The 15,440-nt window shown below is 46.2% G+C and overlaps 1 protein-coding gene and 1 long non-coding RNA gene across 6 annotated transcripts in view; one reads left to right on the top strand and one right to left on the bottom strand.

Moving 5' to 3' along the window:
- ARIH2 (ariadne RBR E3 ubiquitin protein ligase 2) overlaps positions 1-15,396 on the bottom strand; it is a 29,743-nt gene extending 14,347 nt beyond the window's left edge. For 2 of the 5 annotated variants that reach the window (XM_084531024.1, XM_084531022.1), the window contains exons 1-2: positions 15,257-15,395; positions 11,769-12,115 (exon numbers count right to left, since the gene is read on the bottom strand). In XM_084531024.1, coding sequence (XP_084387150.1) covers positions 11,769-12,017 — 249 coding nt within the window. In that variant the 5' untranslated portion in view covers positions 12,018-12,115; positions 15,257-15,395. Of the gene's footprint in view, positions 1-11,768; positions 12,116-14,773; positions 14,886-15,256 lie in introns of all 5 variants that reach the window. The other 3 variants (XM_084531023.1, XM_084531025.1, XM_084531026.1) reach the window with 3 other exon arrangements.
- On the top strand, positions 6,320-9,014 carry LOC311442169. Its single transcript, XR_014696482.1, has 2 exons — positions 6,320-7,012; positions 7,601-9,014. It is a non-coding gene; the product is annotated as an uncharacterized lncRNA (long non-coding RNA).
- Positions 15,397-15,440: the final 44 nt, after the last annotated feature.

Here is a 15,440-nt window from a genome sequence, read left to right as displayed (position 1 = left end):
TAAAACAGCTCAGTGATATTCACTTCCCATTAAACTTGTAGACATAATTTCACAGCCAGTCTATCTACAATAGACAGGTTGGAATAAAGCACAGACGTACTGAACTAACCCAAATATTCATCACAACAGCACAAAGAGGAAGGAATCAGGAAATCAGTGATTAGTTTTAAGAAATCCTGGAAGCCCAACATCCAGCCCTAACTGTGGGCACCCCTTGAGAGGCTCAGACCGGACTGGGCTCGGGGTCCTTGCAAAGTGCCCCAAATCAGCCCCACAGGGCAGGCTGAGCCTGCTTACAGAGCTGGAGAAGCAGCAACAAACTGCAAGCACAGACATGCTGTGGCAGCACACGGTAGGGGGAAAAAAATAATATACATATATACATAAATATATTTTCCCAAGGTTTCAGTGTAGAAAAGAAAGTTGTTGTGCACTGGAATAGACTGGGGCTATGGAAAGCTCCTCTGACAGGGACTCTTTCCATGCAGGGACTCTTTCCATGCAGACGTGCTCACCTTACACGGGCTCCTGGCAAGCACTAGCACGGTCCATGCTAGCCAGAGCAAGTGGCTGGGCAGCCTCTAGAATCCTGCCACACGACATTTGAAGTCATGTTACAAGGGTACAAGCGAGCAAGTTCCCCTTGCTTCTACGTACTGGTTCATTTCAGGAGAGAACGGGCTGGTCTGCTCGCACCCACCGGGACCACAACCATCCACGGGGCTGCTGAACTTTACCCAGGCTCTGGACCCTTCGTGCCTTGTCAGGCTCGCAGAGTCCAAACAAAGCAGGCCTCCTGTAAACACAGCGCCTCTCCCCTGGATTTGGGGAGGCTCCTGAGCTGACCTCCTCGCTCTGCTCTGTTCGGAGTGCCTGAGCAAGGCCGCAGCTCCGCATGCCTGAGTTCACACAGCTGCTGGCAGGGAAGTGCTCTGTCTCCCCTGCTCTGAGAGAAGCTATCACCATCACATCTCTGTCTACCACGCATACTGAAAACAACTTTCATCCCAGCTGCAGGAAGAGATCCATTTTTTCTAGAGAAGCTGCCAGTCCCAGTCAGCAGCTGGAAAGCCACAAGCTGCCTGGAACCCTGCTGCAGGTGAAAGGTGGAGCCCGATGCGCTGGTAACACAGCCACGCAACAACTCCAGCACGGCCCCACAGGGAGAAACGAGCTGTGGCTGCTGCTTCTGCGAAACGCAGGCTCTGCACACCTACTGGAAACATATCATTACCCTTGGAAAACCAACCCAGGGCAGAGGTGCAGTTTCACAACGTGACTGGCCTACTCCTGCCACCTCCGCTTTCTGATCTGCCCAGGGTCATTTTTCAACGTTCACATCAACAACTTCCAGAAGAACTGAAGCACCAGCTCATGCTGCCGGACACCTGGGAGGTGACCTGCCCTGGCTTCACCAGCGATGGGATGCACGGAGCACACCCAGGCAGTGCTCACTCGCAGCGCAGCAGCCTTCCATCAGCAGCAGCGTGGCACACAGCGGACACGTGCAGCCTGCTCCTGTTTGTATGGGTGAAGTGCCACTGCCCATCTCAGACAGGTTGCCTCAAGACCTCCGCCTGGCAGACCCAGGCAAGAGCTTCAGCTCGGGACAGACACCTTTGACTTGCCTGTACGAGGAAGACATCTGCATTTTGTTTCTGTAAAACAAACAAGCATCAGGAATGTGGTCTCTACAAGACTGGCTTCCTGCGAATGCAAACCACATGCTAATGAATCATGCTCTAACAGTAACTAAATTATTTCTTGGTAGCAGTAAGAACTACCATCCTGACAAGGAAAAAAAAAAAAAGACCGAAATGGGAAGCTCATCTGTAACACATGAAAATGAGCATTTTTTGGTTGGATTTTCACAGCCTGAGGTGCAGCATCCGTCACAGCACCACGACTCCAGGAACAACATACAGAGCAACATGTTCCCAGAGGAGGCACCGATCAACAAATCCCTCCAAGAATGAAAAATTATAGAAATACAGATAGTAGCACTTACATCTAACGAACTGCCCTAACAATGAAATGGTTTTGGGACAAATTGTTAAGCAAAAGGCAGAACTAATGTTCTCGAAAGATGCCAGGTTAACAGATCTGGAGATGAGTCTATCATGGAAGAAATTTAAAATCAAGACAAGTGATTCTGCAAGGCTGTTGCTTTTTGTTCCAGAACATGTTCTGAGAAAGTCCCATCACAAAGAAATTCCTTTCTGGCCCTGGTTGTGAACCTGACTCCTCACAGTGGCCAAGCTTTGCTCCCCACCTGCACGCTCTCTTGGTCTTGGTAGGGGATGAAGAATAAAGCTTCTGTGTCCACTCTTATTTTGCTCCATTTCTAAGCCCTGACCAGACCAGCTGTAGTGCCAATCTTATTACTTGCATTATAAAATCACCCGAGAATAAAACATTTTGAATTCTTAAAGCCGTGTTCATGATGTGAGTTCACTTTCACAAAAGCCCCAAAGCAGAAGGAAAGCTGTGGCCTTGCAGCACAGAAGGGAGGCTCGGCTGGTACTCAGGGCACGCTGCCCAGCAGGGCGATTCCTGCACAGCCAGGGGTTTTACACAATTAAAGATCTCAAACTTGAGAAACATTTCAGAAACCTATGATTCAGTCCTCTGTCAGCAACTGGGTGACACAAGGGACTTAGGTCATCCAAGACCAGTAACACCTTGTTTCAGACACAAAACAAACTGAAAAAGATGCTTTTGAAAAATTGTCAACTTTGTTTCCACTTCTCTATTCTCTTTTCAGAGAATTAAGACCCTAAGAAGATGCAAGATGGCCCTCTCAGTGCCTTGCTGGCAGCAGGATATTTCAGTAAAATATTTATACGGACCCCAGTGCAGAAGGGAATGCATATTCTACATGCTGCATTTCTATTTTGTTTTTTATCTGCAACTGCAGAACTGTGCCAGTGCTTCTGCATAACTCGAGTCCTCCAGAACTTTTCCAGCTCTGGTTAAATTTATTAAAATTGTGAAGAGGAAAACTAAAAACAGCAATCAGGCTGAAAGATTTTATTTTGAATCATATAGTCTTTTAGGTCGGAAAAGACTTTAGAGATTAACCACCCGACACATCGAGTCCCATCACTAAACCATGTCCCCCAGTGCCACATCTCTTATATACCTCCAGGGATGGGGATCCACCACTTCCCCAGGCAGCCCGTTCTGGTGCTTGACCACACTCTCCACGAAGAGAGAATTTCTTTCCCTCATTTTCATTTCCTCTTTTTCTCACCATCAGTTTAAAACCTGCAGATCAAAGATTGGCTCAGTCCAAAACTGAACTTGGAAAATTCCTGATTCAAGACCAGGCTTCTTTATCGGGGTGAAAAGAGAAAATTGGCTGGGCATCACATCATCCAACCTGCAGTTTCCAGCTTTACCTTCAGAAATTTGGTCACTTCAGAAGCCTTTTCCAAACCTCCCTCAGTTTAACTCTGACCTCCCAGTGACAGAAGACCGTGGATTGTCAGAACGGGGCACCCATGCTCGTGTTTAGCACCGCGCTGGAGAAGTGGCGCAGCGCCTCTGCACGAGGGAAGGGTGCCAAAGAGGAAGCTGCTCTGCCTAACGGGAAGTCTCTACAGGAGTTATAAAAAAAAAAAATCTAAAAAATTTACATAATGCCGGACAAAATTAGATTCTGAAAGTAGAACAAAGAAGAAATGTCACCACATGAAATACGTTGATTCGCTTTTTGAAGAAGAGAGCCCAGTGTTTTTCCCTCCTTATTTCAATCTCAAGGTTAATCTCCCTGGGTTCTCTCCTCTCCAAGATAAGCAAAATTCTCACGGTTCTGAAGTGTGAGAAAGAGCGTGGCACTCTTGGACAAGGCAGTATCAAAAGAATTTGCAAAGCTGCTCTGCAGGTACCTTGCTGGGTTTGGAAAGCACAAAGACAGCTCTGCCTCAACTTGCTTCCCCCGATAAGCTGTGCTGTTTGAAGAGCTGAAGTTTCATCTCTCTACAGCAGAAAATCTTTTAAACCATGCCACTTTGACAGTTGCTCATTCAGACAGAAACGTTTCCTAAAAGCTAAAAAAACACTGTCTTTTGTAGAGCTTATATTCTACAGAAATTGCTCATGCATATTGATGTAGCATGCATAGCTCATGAGTTCCTTTCGCTTTTCTCCGAGGGATGGCCTATTTTTTTTGGAGGTCTGCTTCAAGCCTCACTTCTGCAGAAACCTGGTATCAGGAATTTCAAACAAAAACCCTCACGTGATCCTCAAAGAGATTCGAGTCAGGGTTGAGTTGGAGATGTTGTGATCTGGATGGAGCTGACATCCCCTGGCTTTGCATCAAGCTGACAATTCATGTTAGATCAGGGTTGCATCGAAACGCCTGGCTGAGACAAACACAAACCTGGCGTAAAGAAATACTGCTTCCATTTTTGTGTTTCCCCTACCCAAAGGTTTTATACAAATAGAGCTAAGCAATTAGGATTAATCTTGAGAGGTATTTCTTTTAATCCACAACCACAGATTTTGTTAGTTCTACCAGGAAAGGAAGGATTCATGAAAATACTAGCTTGTGTTGCAGCAAAACTTCTAGAAACACACACAAATTCTTCAGAACAGTAAGAACAGAGCAAGAGCCTCTGAATGTGGCTGTTGGTCAGCAACGATGGGCAAAATAGAAGAGACTGAACTGAGCTCACAGTGGAGAACAGAAACACCTCAGAAAGAAACCGTACTTCTAATGGAATAGTTTTGTTGAAAAAAAAATACAATCACACGTGCTTTACTTTAGGATACTGAGGTAAAGAAAGTGACCCAGAAATTGAAAAAAACAAACAATTTTATGCTTATTTCTCATGTGGAAAATAGATCTGACTCTGTACATATCCCACTGGAAGAAACTGATTTCCCTGTTTTTACTGAAGGATTTATCAGAAAATTGCAGAAATATTAGGAATTAAGAAGAAACAAAAAAAGGCAACCAAAAAGCTTTTTTTTGGAACAAGTTTTCGTCTTTGCTTTGATCTCTCTCTTACACAGTCCCGGTGGAAAACTCCCGAGGTTGCAGGGGCTCGAGCTGTCATTGACATCACCTGCTATAAACACCCGAAGCGTTCAAAGTCTTGCAGCAAAGTCCTCCCTCCGCAACCATCACGAGTTTCCGAGAGGTACAAAGCCGTTTTCAGAACTGAGCCCTAATTAATTTCGCTTAACAGAAAAAAAGACGAAGTTGCAACAGAACAATCGTACACCCTGCCTAAAGTGTTCTGGGTTCAGTCATGCTTTAAAAAAAAATGAGAAAAGGTCATCATCCACCTCTAGACACCAGTCACAGCACTGCTCTGAACTTGCCTGATGTTTCACCCTCTGCTGGTGCTGCCCTGGTGAAATAAATGCAATTTGGAGCCTGTAACTGCAGCCTTGGCACCACGGAGCAGCCCCAGTGCTGCGTGAGCCCTGCTTCATCCCAAGGTTTGACTCTGCAGCCTGCCACTCACCTCTGGCGTGCAGACCTGGTGTTGGCCCACAAGAAAAGCATATTTAGGAGGCAGAGAGCAGTTTGGGAAGGACAAACTCCACCAGCATTACTGTGTGAGGCTTGTGGGGCTGTCAGCGCACAGCCTAGTCTGCCACACGCTGTGGAGACAAGAGCCCAGGTTAAATTCCAAGTCCTCTCTAATCCATCCACTCTCCTGCACAGGACAGCGCAAATTTCAGCTGCCAACAAACAGGATCAGTGGGACTCAGCTAGGAAATCTCCACGTACGTATTTCTCAAGCTGTTACGCTATTCCTCCTGAGAAGATTCAGAAGCAAATTAAAAAAAAAAAAAAGCTTAAGCAAGATGGTGAGCCAGAAGGCATTGTTACAAAAGAGCTAGGAGATTTCTTTCAGAGATTTAGAGCGAAAGAAATGCAGCAAGAAAGCTGTAAGACTGCACATGGGCATAATACTGACACAAGACTCGCAGCTGTACTCATAGGAGGTGTTTTTTTTTTGCCCGAGAGCAGCGGGGCACGCTGCACTCATTCACTGCAAACTGCCAAGAGCCCTGCAATGTGCCCCACCGCTACGCTCACCCCAGCTCTGGTCTAGGGGCCAGCAAAACACAGGAGAAGTACAAAATTCTTTCTAGCCACGCAGAGGATGCGTGGGCAACAACCTGAATGTGAGCAGCAGCTCAGGACACAGCTCATGGGGCAGCTAACCCGAACTGAGAGCACTGCTGCATGCTCACGGCTTGGGTAACTGCAGTGAGTAATCCCTGTTCAACCCCAAATAAAAAGGCCTCCACCTGACAGTCGTAGCTTCTACAGGCTTTTTTTTTTTCCCTTTTCTAATAACGATGAAGAGGAGGAACAGCTGCTTTGTAAAACAGCTTCACGGTGCACAAGTGAGTTCGTTTCTGTTGTGCCATCCTTAACAGCCACAGCACAGGGAGCTGGCAATGGACTTCAGCTGCGTTGTGCTGCTCCTGTGCTCACCTTGTCCAGCTGTTTCTGGACAAGGACTGAGCAGTTTCTGAAAGGTTGTTTAGACATTTTTAATGACTTCTGCCTTGCCTCTACCTCCCACCAAGGCCACACTCATCAGCAGCTGCGCACAGATCTTTTGCTCGCTGCAGTGCCCCGCTGGCTGTAAGACACACTTAACGTCAATCACAAAGCGTGTGGGCTGTAATCACCCTCCACGTTTGTGGCTCATTTTTCCAATCAAGTTGAGGAGTTCGGCAGCCTGGGCAATACAGGACAAAATCAATTTCTCTCCTCAAGACTTCACGAAGTTGTCACAGCTGCAGGGTCTGGGCTCTCCAGCCAGCTCTCCTATCTTGCCAACCAGAAGTCTAAGAACTTTTTAAAAAGCCCTTTGAGAGTCAAAATAAAACACACTGAGGACAGTTACAGACATCCTCTTATCCTCCTGAAGTTTACTCTACTACTAAAACACCAGCATTATGAATCTGACAGGCAACAGCTCTTGTACAGCACAGCTTCCAGGATCTTTTGGGAAACCAGAGCAGAACAAGGACAAAGGTACTCCTCAAACGTGTTCCTAGGGTTACAGCTTCAGATGGTGTGCCCACGTAGCGCTGGCTGGATGTCAAAATGCAGAACAGCACAGCCATAAACCTGCGTGCCCCAACTAATCTAGGGCTCCCAGCTACTCTGAAATAGCGCGTTATCGTTGCCAAACACCACCCGTGGGTTTTGCGGAGAAGTCAAATTTGCATGTCATGGACTACCACTTACAGCCAATAATATTTAGATATTTACCCATTACTACTATATTTAACAATTTTGCTTAACCTCACACGTTCTCAGGTTCTTATGGGCACTAAACTTGAACATACATTTTTCAAACTCTGTTATGTACATACGCTTAAATATTTCAAGGAGCTTTAAGCACACGGGAGTGTATTAAGGTATTTAGGCACAGCTAGACTTTTCTGATTGCCACTTTATGTTGTATGCAAGTTCCATTAAGTCATTATGGCATAAAAAAGGATGTCTACCCAAGAGTACAGGTTCTCTCAGACAAGCACCCCACACTACACACTGGTCGTGGTTTGCAGAGTGCTGGGGGAGGCAGAAGTCAGTCATTTGACATCTTGCTCTTTACAGCCTTTCTGCAATCGCACCGAACGGCGTTCTGCGGGTGCCAGCTCCTTTGGGTAGAGCTGCTCGTTCTGGCTGCCAACCTCCACGCACATGACTCTGGATCTGCTAAAGATGGTATTTGAGAAGGACGCCTGCCAGCTTCCACCAAGCAGCTCTGCAAACTAACTGCTCTGTGTCAGCGCAATTTGAGTGTGTGGAAGGGTTTCAAAGGGCTGTGTTTTTATGAGCAAACACTCATTTGGTTGAATTAAGAGACAACATCAATAAGGTGAGCGAAAATATGTGAAAAGAGGTTTAATGCTGGCAGATCAGCAGCAATAACAGATTAATAGATTCAGTACTGTGCCATGGCATTGAATCTTTTTTTGCATCTATATTTTTATTCTTCAGAGGATGGGGTTCAGAGAAATGCATCAAAAGCACTTATTTCAAGGATCAAAAGAAATATTTGCTGTCAGGTAAATATTAGCAGATTACTCACATTAATTAACATTTTAAGTTCTACAATCAGTTTTCTCAGTTTTACAATCCTTTCAGTTTTAGTTAAAAGCCTCCAGCAGTAGAGTGCCTGTAAAACAACATCCCTCTCTTTCAATGTGCAAAAATGCGTTAGCTTCCACGTGACCGACAATCGGCTTCTAAAAAATCCTAAAGTCAAGGTAACATTTTTTACAAACTGTAATTACAATTGCTTTATCTCATTGTTTAGATGGCCACTATAAGAATTTGGTAAAAAGAAACAAACAGAAAGATCTGTCTCATCACTGAACTAGAGAAAACACAGTCAGTTATTCGGAGCATCGCAGATATTCCAGGCGTGTACAGAGACCCTCCGCAGAGCCAGGAAGTGTCATTCACCACCAAAAACAATATGACCTCATCACACTCTTAATTGCTCGCCAGTAACAGGGTCAACTTTGTTTGTGTAACTGTTGAGTATCGTACTGTTTGTGTGTGTCTGCTGATTCTGCCACTCTAGGACTCACAAGCACTCAATGTGGAGTTGACGGTCAGTTTGAAAACAAACTCACTACTGTCCAATTTTAAGTCATTATTTTTTTTTTTTGAAAGATACTGGATTTTATAAACATATCTACTTCTCAAAAAGAACTGCTGTAAATTCCTTTGCTGGTCTGCAGGCAATAGGTGCTGCTCTGCTTTCAGGAGTATTGTCCTTAACAAGCGTTGATTGTGGGATCAGCTGGGCCTTTTGGGGAATTAAAGGTGATCTGCTTCAATTCACAGGCCTCTTGGTCAGAGAATCACAGTTTTGGAAAATATTAGCTTGACATTTTCTTCAGGCATGTTTAAGCAGTAGTTCAATTATCTATTTAGCTTCGTTAGGAGTGAAAACAACTTTGGCTTTAATTGGCAAGGAATGAAAAAGGTAGCCAAGAGGGTTTCTAAGGAAGATCACCCTTTACCTCGACACTCGAAGAAAACAGCAATTTGATAGTCAGCCTGAAATGGCTGAATAAAGGTTAAAAAAAAAAAAGGAGGATTAATGAGCAGAGCAAATTGAATACTACTTATTTAGACTGTTTCTAGCTAATAACAGTACAGATTGAAAGTACGAGGATGTAAAGCTCTGAATACCTGGTTTTGGTCTTAAAAGAGCGTAGACAAAATGCCGTATAAGAAACACACTCACAAGACTCCTTCAATTTAACCTTCAGAACATGAATCACCTGCTGACAACATAACAGCAGAACATTCAAACCCGGCTTTGAGCTCATTCACTGTATTTGGTTTTTAGTTTGCTTTTGGGATTTGTATTAGTCTCTTCATTTCTTGTGATAACAAATTGCTCTGAGTTCATGTAATGAATTGCCTTCAACACTGTTCCTCCTGAAAACGGTCTTTAATTTACCTTCTTCTTTCCCTGTCAGGGGCAACCACTCATTTTTTAGTGTGAGCTAATGCTGAAAAAGCACTACATAACCACTAGACATCACAAAGTCCAGCCCTGGAAACAAAAGGAGATGAAATCAGCAAAGTGAACTAGGATGCTCCAAAGGAACACTCACAAATACCCCCCAAAACAAGACACTGTAACAGGCAGTCCTCAAAGAAAAAAAAAAAAAAAAAAAAAAAAAAAGAGCTCAATGAGATTAGAGGAGAAAAATATTAATACAGATCTGACAAAAAAATAAATCAGCCTCTATTTATGCATCTCCTCTAAGTCAATGGAAAATAATGATAACATAGCTCAAGATGTTCTATCCAATTTCCTTCTCCTCTATGCTAGCTAACACAACCCAAATTTTTTCCCCTGCAGTTTGTCTGAGAAAACAAGTGAAATCACAAGTTTCCTTGGGGGAAGAGAGGGGAAGGAAGAAGCAGGGTTGCTAAAGCATTGTAAGAAAGGATGCCAGGAAACAAAAAGCACATGCTACAGATACACAACAGATTTCCACGTTAAGAAATTTGTAATTCTTGCACCACCGTTGCTAGAAAACAGAGTGAACGTGGCACTTCAAGAACCCGAGACTCAGTGAGTGGCTTACAACATCACATTTTTTCAGGTTTCTACCCAGATTTATTTTTATCTTCTTACGCAAAACCCACAACGTATAGCACTTCACTTTTAAGCAAATAAGCAGGCACATTCTTGAAGTGAAAGGAATCTAAAATGTTCTCTCCTTGGGCTCAAATGAGTCTCATTTGGGGCCAGATTCAATCTAGCAGGTTGGCATTACCTGGTAAACCATCATCTTTGCTGTTTTAACATCAGTGAGACCTCCAGAATTCTTGGAAAAACTGATTTCAACTTTGGAAGCCGGATTTTAATGGCTAAATAAAGTATTGCTTCTGTTAATTTAATTTGAGAGAACAATATGGCAGGCATTGCCTTTCTGAAGGGTGCTTCATCAGAAGGTAAGCAGCAAGCAGCAGAAAAACATTTCTAAATCTTTGCTTATTTGCTAAGAACCAAGAGCAACTGGATCAAAAGTGCTGACCAACGATTCTCATTTGCTCTTTTCTTTTGCCTCCCTTTTCTTACGATCTGCAGGGAGCAGCAGGCATTCAGAGCTCGAACTGCACGTTTTGAAGAAATCACAGTCAAGAGTTGGAAAGCTAAGAAAGAGTAAAACAGTTCATTTTCTGTGGTGGTGAATGCTGGGAATAGGCACAACAGGCAGCAAAATCAGCTCAAGCTGCAGTATGGGCGCACTTTATAGCCTGTAAGCTTCAGTCTTCAGGCTTTATGTTTATATTATTTCCCTAAGACTCTGATGTATAAAGGAAGAACAAGATCTCTCTGCAATTAATAAAGGTCCAGGCCAAATTAATGTGAATTAAAATCTATCCAACGAGGTTTTTATGTGCTGCAGTTACCTCTGTCTTCAGGGGTTGCTCCAGAGAACAAGCACTAGGAGACCTGCTACAAGGTAGACACGTTGCTAATCTCAACCAAATGCCAACACCTTGCAGCTTAGGAAACTCAGCTTTCCTCTGACCTGTGCTCGGACCAAAGCACACTGACAAGGCAGAAAGGGAACCTCCTCTTACTTCCAGTCTATGCTAGAGTCATCAGTCACACAAAGAGAAGGAAAACTTCACAGAAGTCTTATTGAATATAACACCACGGAGCTGACTTGGAGTGGGAATCTTCTGTGATGAATTAGTCACTACAAGAGCTGGCAAGTTCATTGTACTTTAATTGCTTGTCACTGCAACGGGAGGGTTAATGCCTGGCACGACAGCTGATCTGTCTTTTTTGAAAGTCTATGATTATTCACTCAGAACCAACAAAGTGAGGTGTTTTTGTTAGAACTGGAGTTTTAGCACATCTTCCTATCTGTCAGTTATCTTCTGGAACACAGATGAACCAAACTGTACCATCTATTATTTGATTTGTTTCTTTTCTATGCATCCTCTTTGCATTGGTGCCAAAGTGTTTAACTCAGACTTTGGGCACGAATCTCAGCTCTGCAAAAAAAAGTTTTAAGAATCAACAATACAGCAGGAAAGACTTTCAGGCCCCCAAACCAGTGTGCAACAACTGCAAACCTTTGAATCCGTTTTGAACAAGGGACCTTCAAGAACATTCCTCCAACCCCCCATACCAGTAACATTGCCACAGCTTTCAGTTCACACCGTACGGTTGGCATTTGCCTTCTCAATTAACTTACTTTACCCCTGTGTTAGTGCAGAAACCTTTCCTCACCTTTAACGTGGCAGCCAAGCTGGCCATGTGTTCATTCAGAGTGCTCTCCGACTCCTTGTAAGTCAGGCAGGTGAACTGATATTCCTCTGGATCAAAGGCATCTGCTCCCTGCTGCTCCACGTCGTTAGCTACCCCATCATAATAATCCTCAATATCCCCAGGATCCTCATCCTCTTCCTCCTCCTCGCAATTAGGGTCATAATCCTCTTCGTTGCTGTCAGAGCCCTGGCTGTTCATGTCCACGGACATCTTAGTGCCCTGCCAAACTGCAGACCAGGAAAGCAATTGCAGCGTCTTTCTCTCCTCCAAACTTTATCGTTCTTTTGATTTCATCTGAGCTCTGTCTCCTAAGGGGGGAAAAACAGTTTTTTTTCTGTTGCCTAAGAAATGGTAAGAGAGGCCACGGCAGCATCGCACGGGTGATCGAACAGCCAGGGACAGCCCGACACAACAACCCAGCTGAGGAGGATTTGGCTGCAACTCGTGCATCTGCAGAGCTGCTCTGACAGGTGAGGTCTAAAACCTCGGAGATGGGTTTTTATCGCATTGCTGCCTGGCCCCCAGCGAGGGCCCCAAGACTTCTGTCATTCAGAAAGCGGCCCCATAGCCTTCACTACGTATCTTTTCAGAAATCCATCCAGATTTTCAACATTAAGCTTTTACCAACAGCCTGTAGTAGTCCAGAAAAGCATCATCTGCATTTCATCAGTGGGAAAAAAACACCTTAACTATGATCACAGGAGCTATGAAGGCAACCTCTGATACCTTGTACACGTCCACATTGTTTCAGACCCACAGGATTCAGTGGGACTTTAGAAAACATGACAGGCAAACAGATCTTTCTCAGACACCCCATTTAACCCTCTCCAACACCATCCCAAAGAAACATTGGTGTTAATAATCCCTTTAACTAGGCTCTGCAGGATGCGATGTGGCTTGGGCCTCACCTCTTGGGGGGGTAATAAAATAAGTGCTCTCATTACTGTCTCAGCGTACATACTTATTACCTTCTGAACATAAATGTTTGTACTCAAGTGTCGGCAGCTGCTGTTCGAGAGGAATCAGAAGAGCCAAGCTATTTTTTCAGTCTCACCAGTATTGGAAAATTCATGTGTTTGACTTCACTTATTGGGGCTACACTAGAAGAAGGTTTGTAACTAAAACAACATGAATTAGAGCTCTGAGAGGTTCAGCAGGCAGACCACTTACCATTTAACCAATTCCTTTAGTTTCAAAAGAGAATCTATTAAACACAAAAGAGTTAAAACACAGTGCTGCGACCAAACTTTTTGTATGAAAATACAGATGTAAAAGTTGTATTTTCTACAGGCAGCATATGTTGGTTTCTTACATGTTCGTGGCATTTCACATTATCTTGTTAGCTCTGACACATACACACACACCCCCACGGTTTCACAATTTGTAGCTGCTAGGGAGCCCATAATCAAGCTTTGACATTCCTGACTTCAGAGCACACAAAATCTCAGCCATAAGTTTTCATTACTTTCCCTCGGTTTGTTTTCTGGTTCCAATAAACTGCCCAGGCAGCACAGATAAAGCACCGAGAGATGCGATGCACCACTCATCTGAGGAGCTGAGGCGAGCTCAACAGATACAAACCTTCCCCAGCGCAAGAGGCTGAAGGCCAGGAGCTAATTATATTATCCCTGGAACTCTGGTCTCCGTTCCTCTCATTTGCCTCTTGATTTCTTAGCTGCTCGCAGCGTAACATACAGACCCTTCACATCACTGCCTCCTGCAGAACTCGGGAGGAGCAGCGGCGCTCTGTCTCCACGTTGGAAGGACCCAGATGCGCAATCTGGTTTGGCAGACACAAGGGAAACCTATACCGACCCCCCCAGGAGCTGAATGTGTGGCAGCTGTGCTCAGCAAGCCTCAGAGCACCACGAGGCCCAGGCACGTTTCACCAGAGGAGCTCCCAAACTCATTCTGATCATCCAACACGTTAAAGACAGAAAAAGCACATTTAACTGATGGTCTGTGTGCAACCTCAGTGCGTCTCAAAGCAAGGAGCTGCTTTTAGAGGCCTCAGCAGAGCAAAGGGCCTACATGGTACCTGAGCAGTGATGTGCCAGCCCTGGGGAAGAGAGCCCCAAGGGAGGGCAGAGCCTTTCTCCGGGCACCTAGCGCATACTTGAACTAACAGAGAACTGCTCGTGTGGGCAAATGGGGCGTACCAGCAGGGAACAGGCAGCAGACTGGATGTCTTTTATGAGTCCTGTCACAGTGCCCTAGGGAAGCGCTCGTTTCCAGCATAACTTAACGCCGGATGGTTGTGTGTGACAGAGAGGAGGACGAAGGCTTCTGGGGACAAAACAAAGCCAGGTGCCGAGAAAACAAGGGCCATAACTCACCTAGCGCTCAGCCTCACGCTCTCAGACCTGCTCAGCTCTCTGCTTACAAACTAAGACAAGAGATAAACTAGAGCTATAAAACGTTGGCTAAGACAATAAGGATGATAAACTCAAAAAGAGGGTCAAAAGAACAGAGTATTTGGGGTAACTTACCGTAATCCCCCAGATCAGCTTATAAAGTTTTAAACAATGTTTAGATTGCTTTCCTATGTGGAAGTAAGATGAGGTCCCGCTTCACCACCTCCATCATTGGTGCTCCTTCACCTTTCACCTGCCCTAGCACTGATCCAGCCCCCTCTCTTCCTCCAGCCGCCCTGTAAATGCCCCCATCCCCATGCCATGAGCCGCCAGCTCCAGCAGGGATGTCCCCTCTACCCTCAGTACAGCCAGACAGCAAAGTTACTGCATCCCTCCTTGTTTCTGTGTCACCACATCGCTTTTCTCTGACTCCTTGCCCTCTGTATCTACCTCCGTGGGACTTCTCAAACTCTTTTGGAAGCCACTCCTCCCTGCTGCTTTTTCTGTTGGGATTTCGCAGTTATTCCAACGAACTTTTTCTGCCACTTTTTCCTCTCTCTCCTGTATTGACAATCCTCAGCGTGACTCGAGTTTGCCTCCGGAATTACTTACCCACGCCAAGTTTAGGCGGACTGGCCCCCTCGCCTTCCTCGGAAGCCCTCTACAGCCCCCGCTCCGCGCTCGCTACCAGCGTTAATCTCATCTCTGCCTATGCCACTGGAGCCTGTAATCCAGGGATCAGCCTCAATCGCCTCCTCACACCCTCAGCACGCGCCCCCCGCCGCCTCCCCCTGCCCCGACCCGTGATTCTCCCACCCCAGCAGCGAGCACCCAGCGCAGCAGCTCCCCCCTCGCACCACCCCCGCAGAGACCCCCGCGCAGCCGCCCCCCGCCCGCAGAGGCCCCGCGGGCTCCCCTCCCACTCCCACACCGCACTGGGCCCCCCGAGCCTGCCTCACCCCCACCGCTACCGGCGGGGCCCGCTCCCGCTTGGGGACACCCCCACGGGCCCGGCGGTGCCCCCGCTCCCCTCAGGGCCCCCTCAGGGCCCCCTCAGGGCCTGGGCCGCCCCCCCCGGGCCCCCTCCGCACTCACCGGGCTCCGCAGCGGGCGGGGGAGGCGGGAGCGGCGCCCGGGGCTCCTCCTGCCGGGCCGCCGCTGCTGCACGCCGGAAACGCCGGCCTCCGGGTGGCGTCACTTCCGCCGGGCGGGGCGGGAGGGCTGTACCACTGTAAAGGGTGAGGGGGGGGGGGGGGTAAAAAGGGAGCGGGGCGCTACC

The sequence above is a fragment of the Aythya ferina genome (genome assembly GCF_964211825.1).
Source record: "Aythya ferina genome assembly, chromosome: 10".
Taxonomy (NCBI): domain Eukaryota; kingdom Metazoa; phylum Chordata; class Aves; order Anseriformes; family Anatidae; genus Aythya; species Aythya ferina.
The sequence above is the reverse complement of the archived record's forward strand: the minus strand, read 5'-3'. Positions and strand labels throughout refer to the sequence as shown.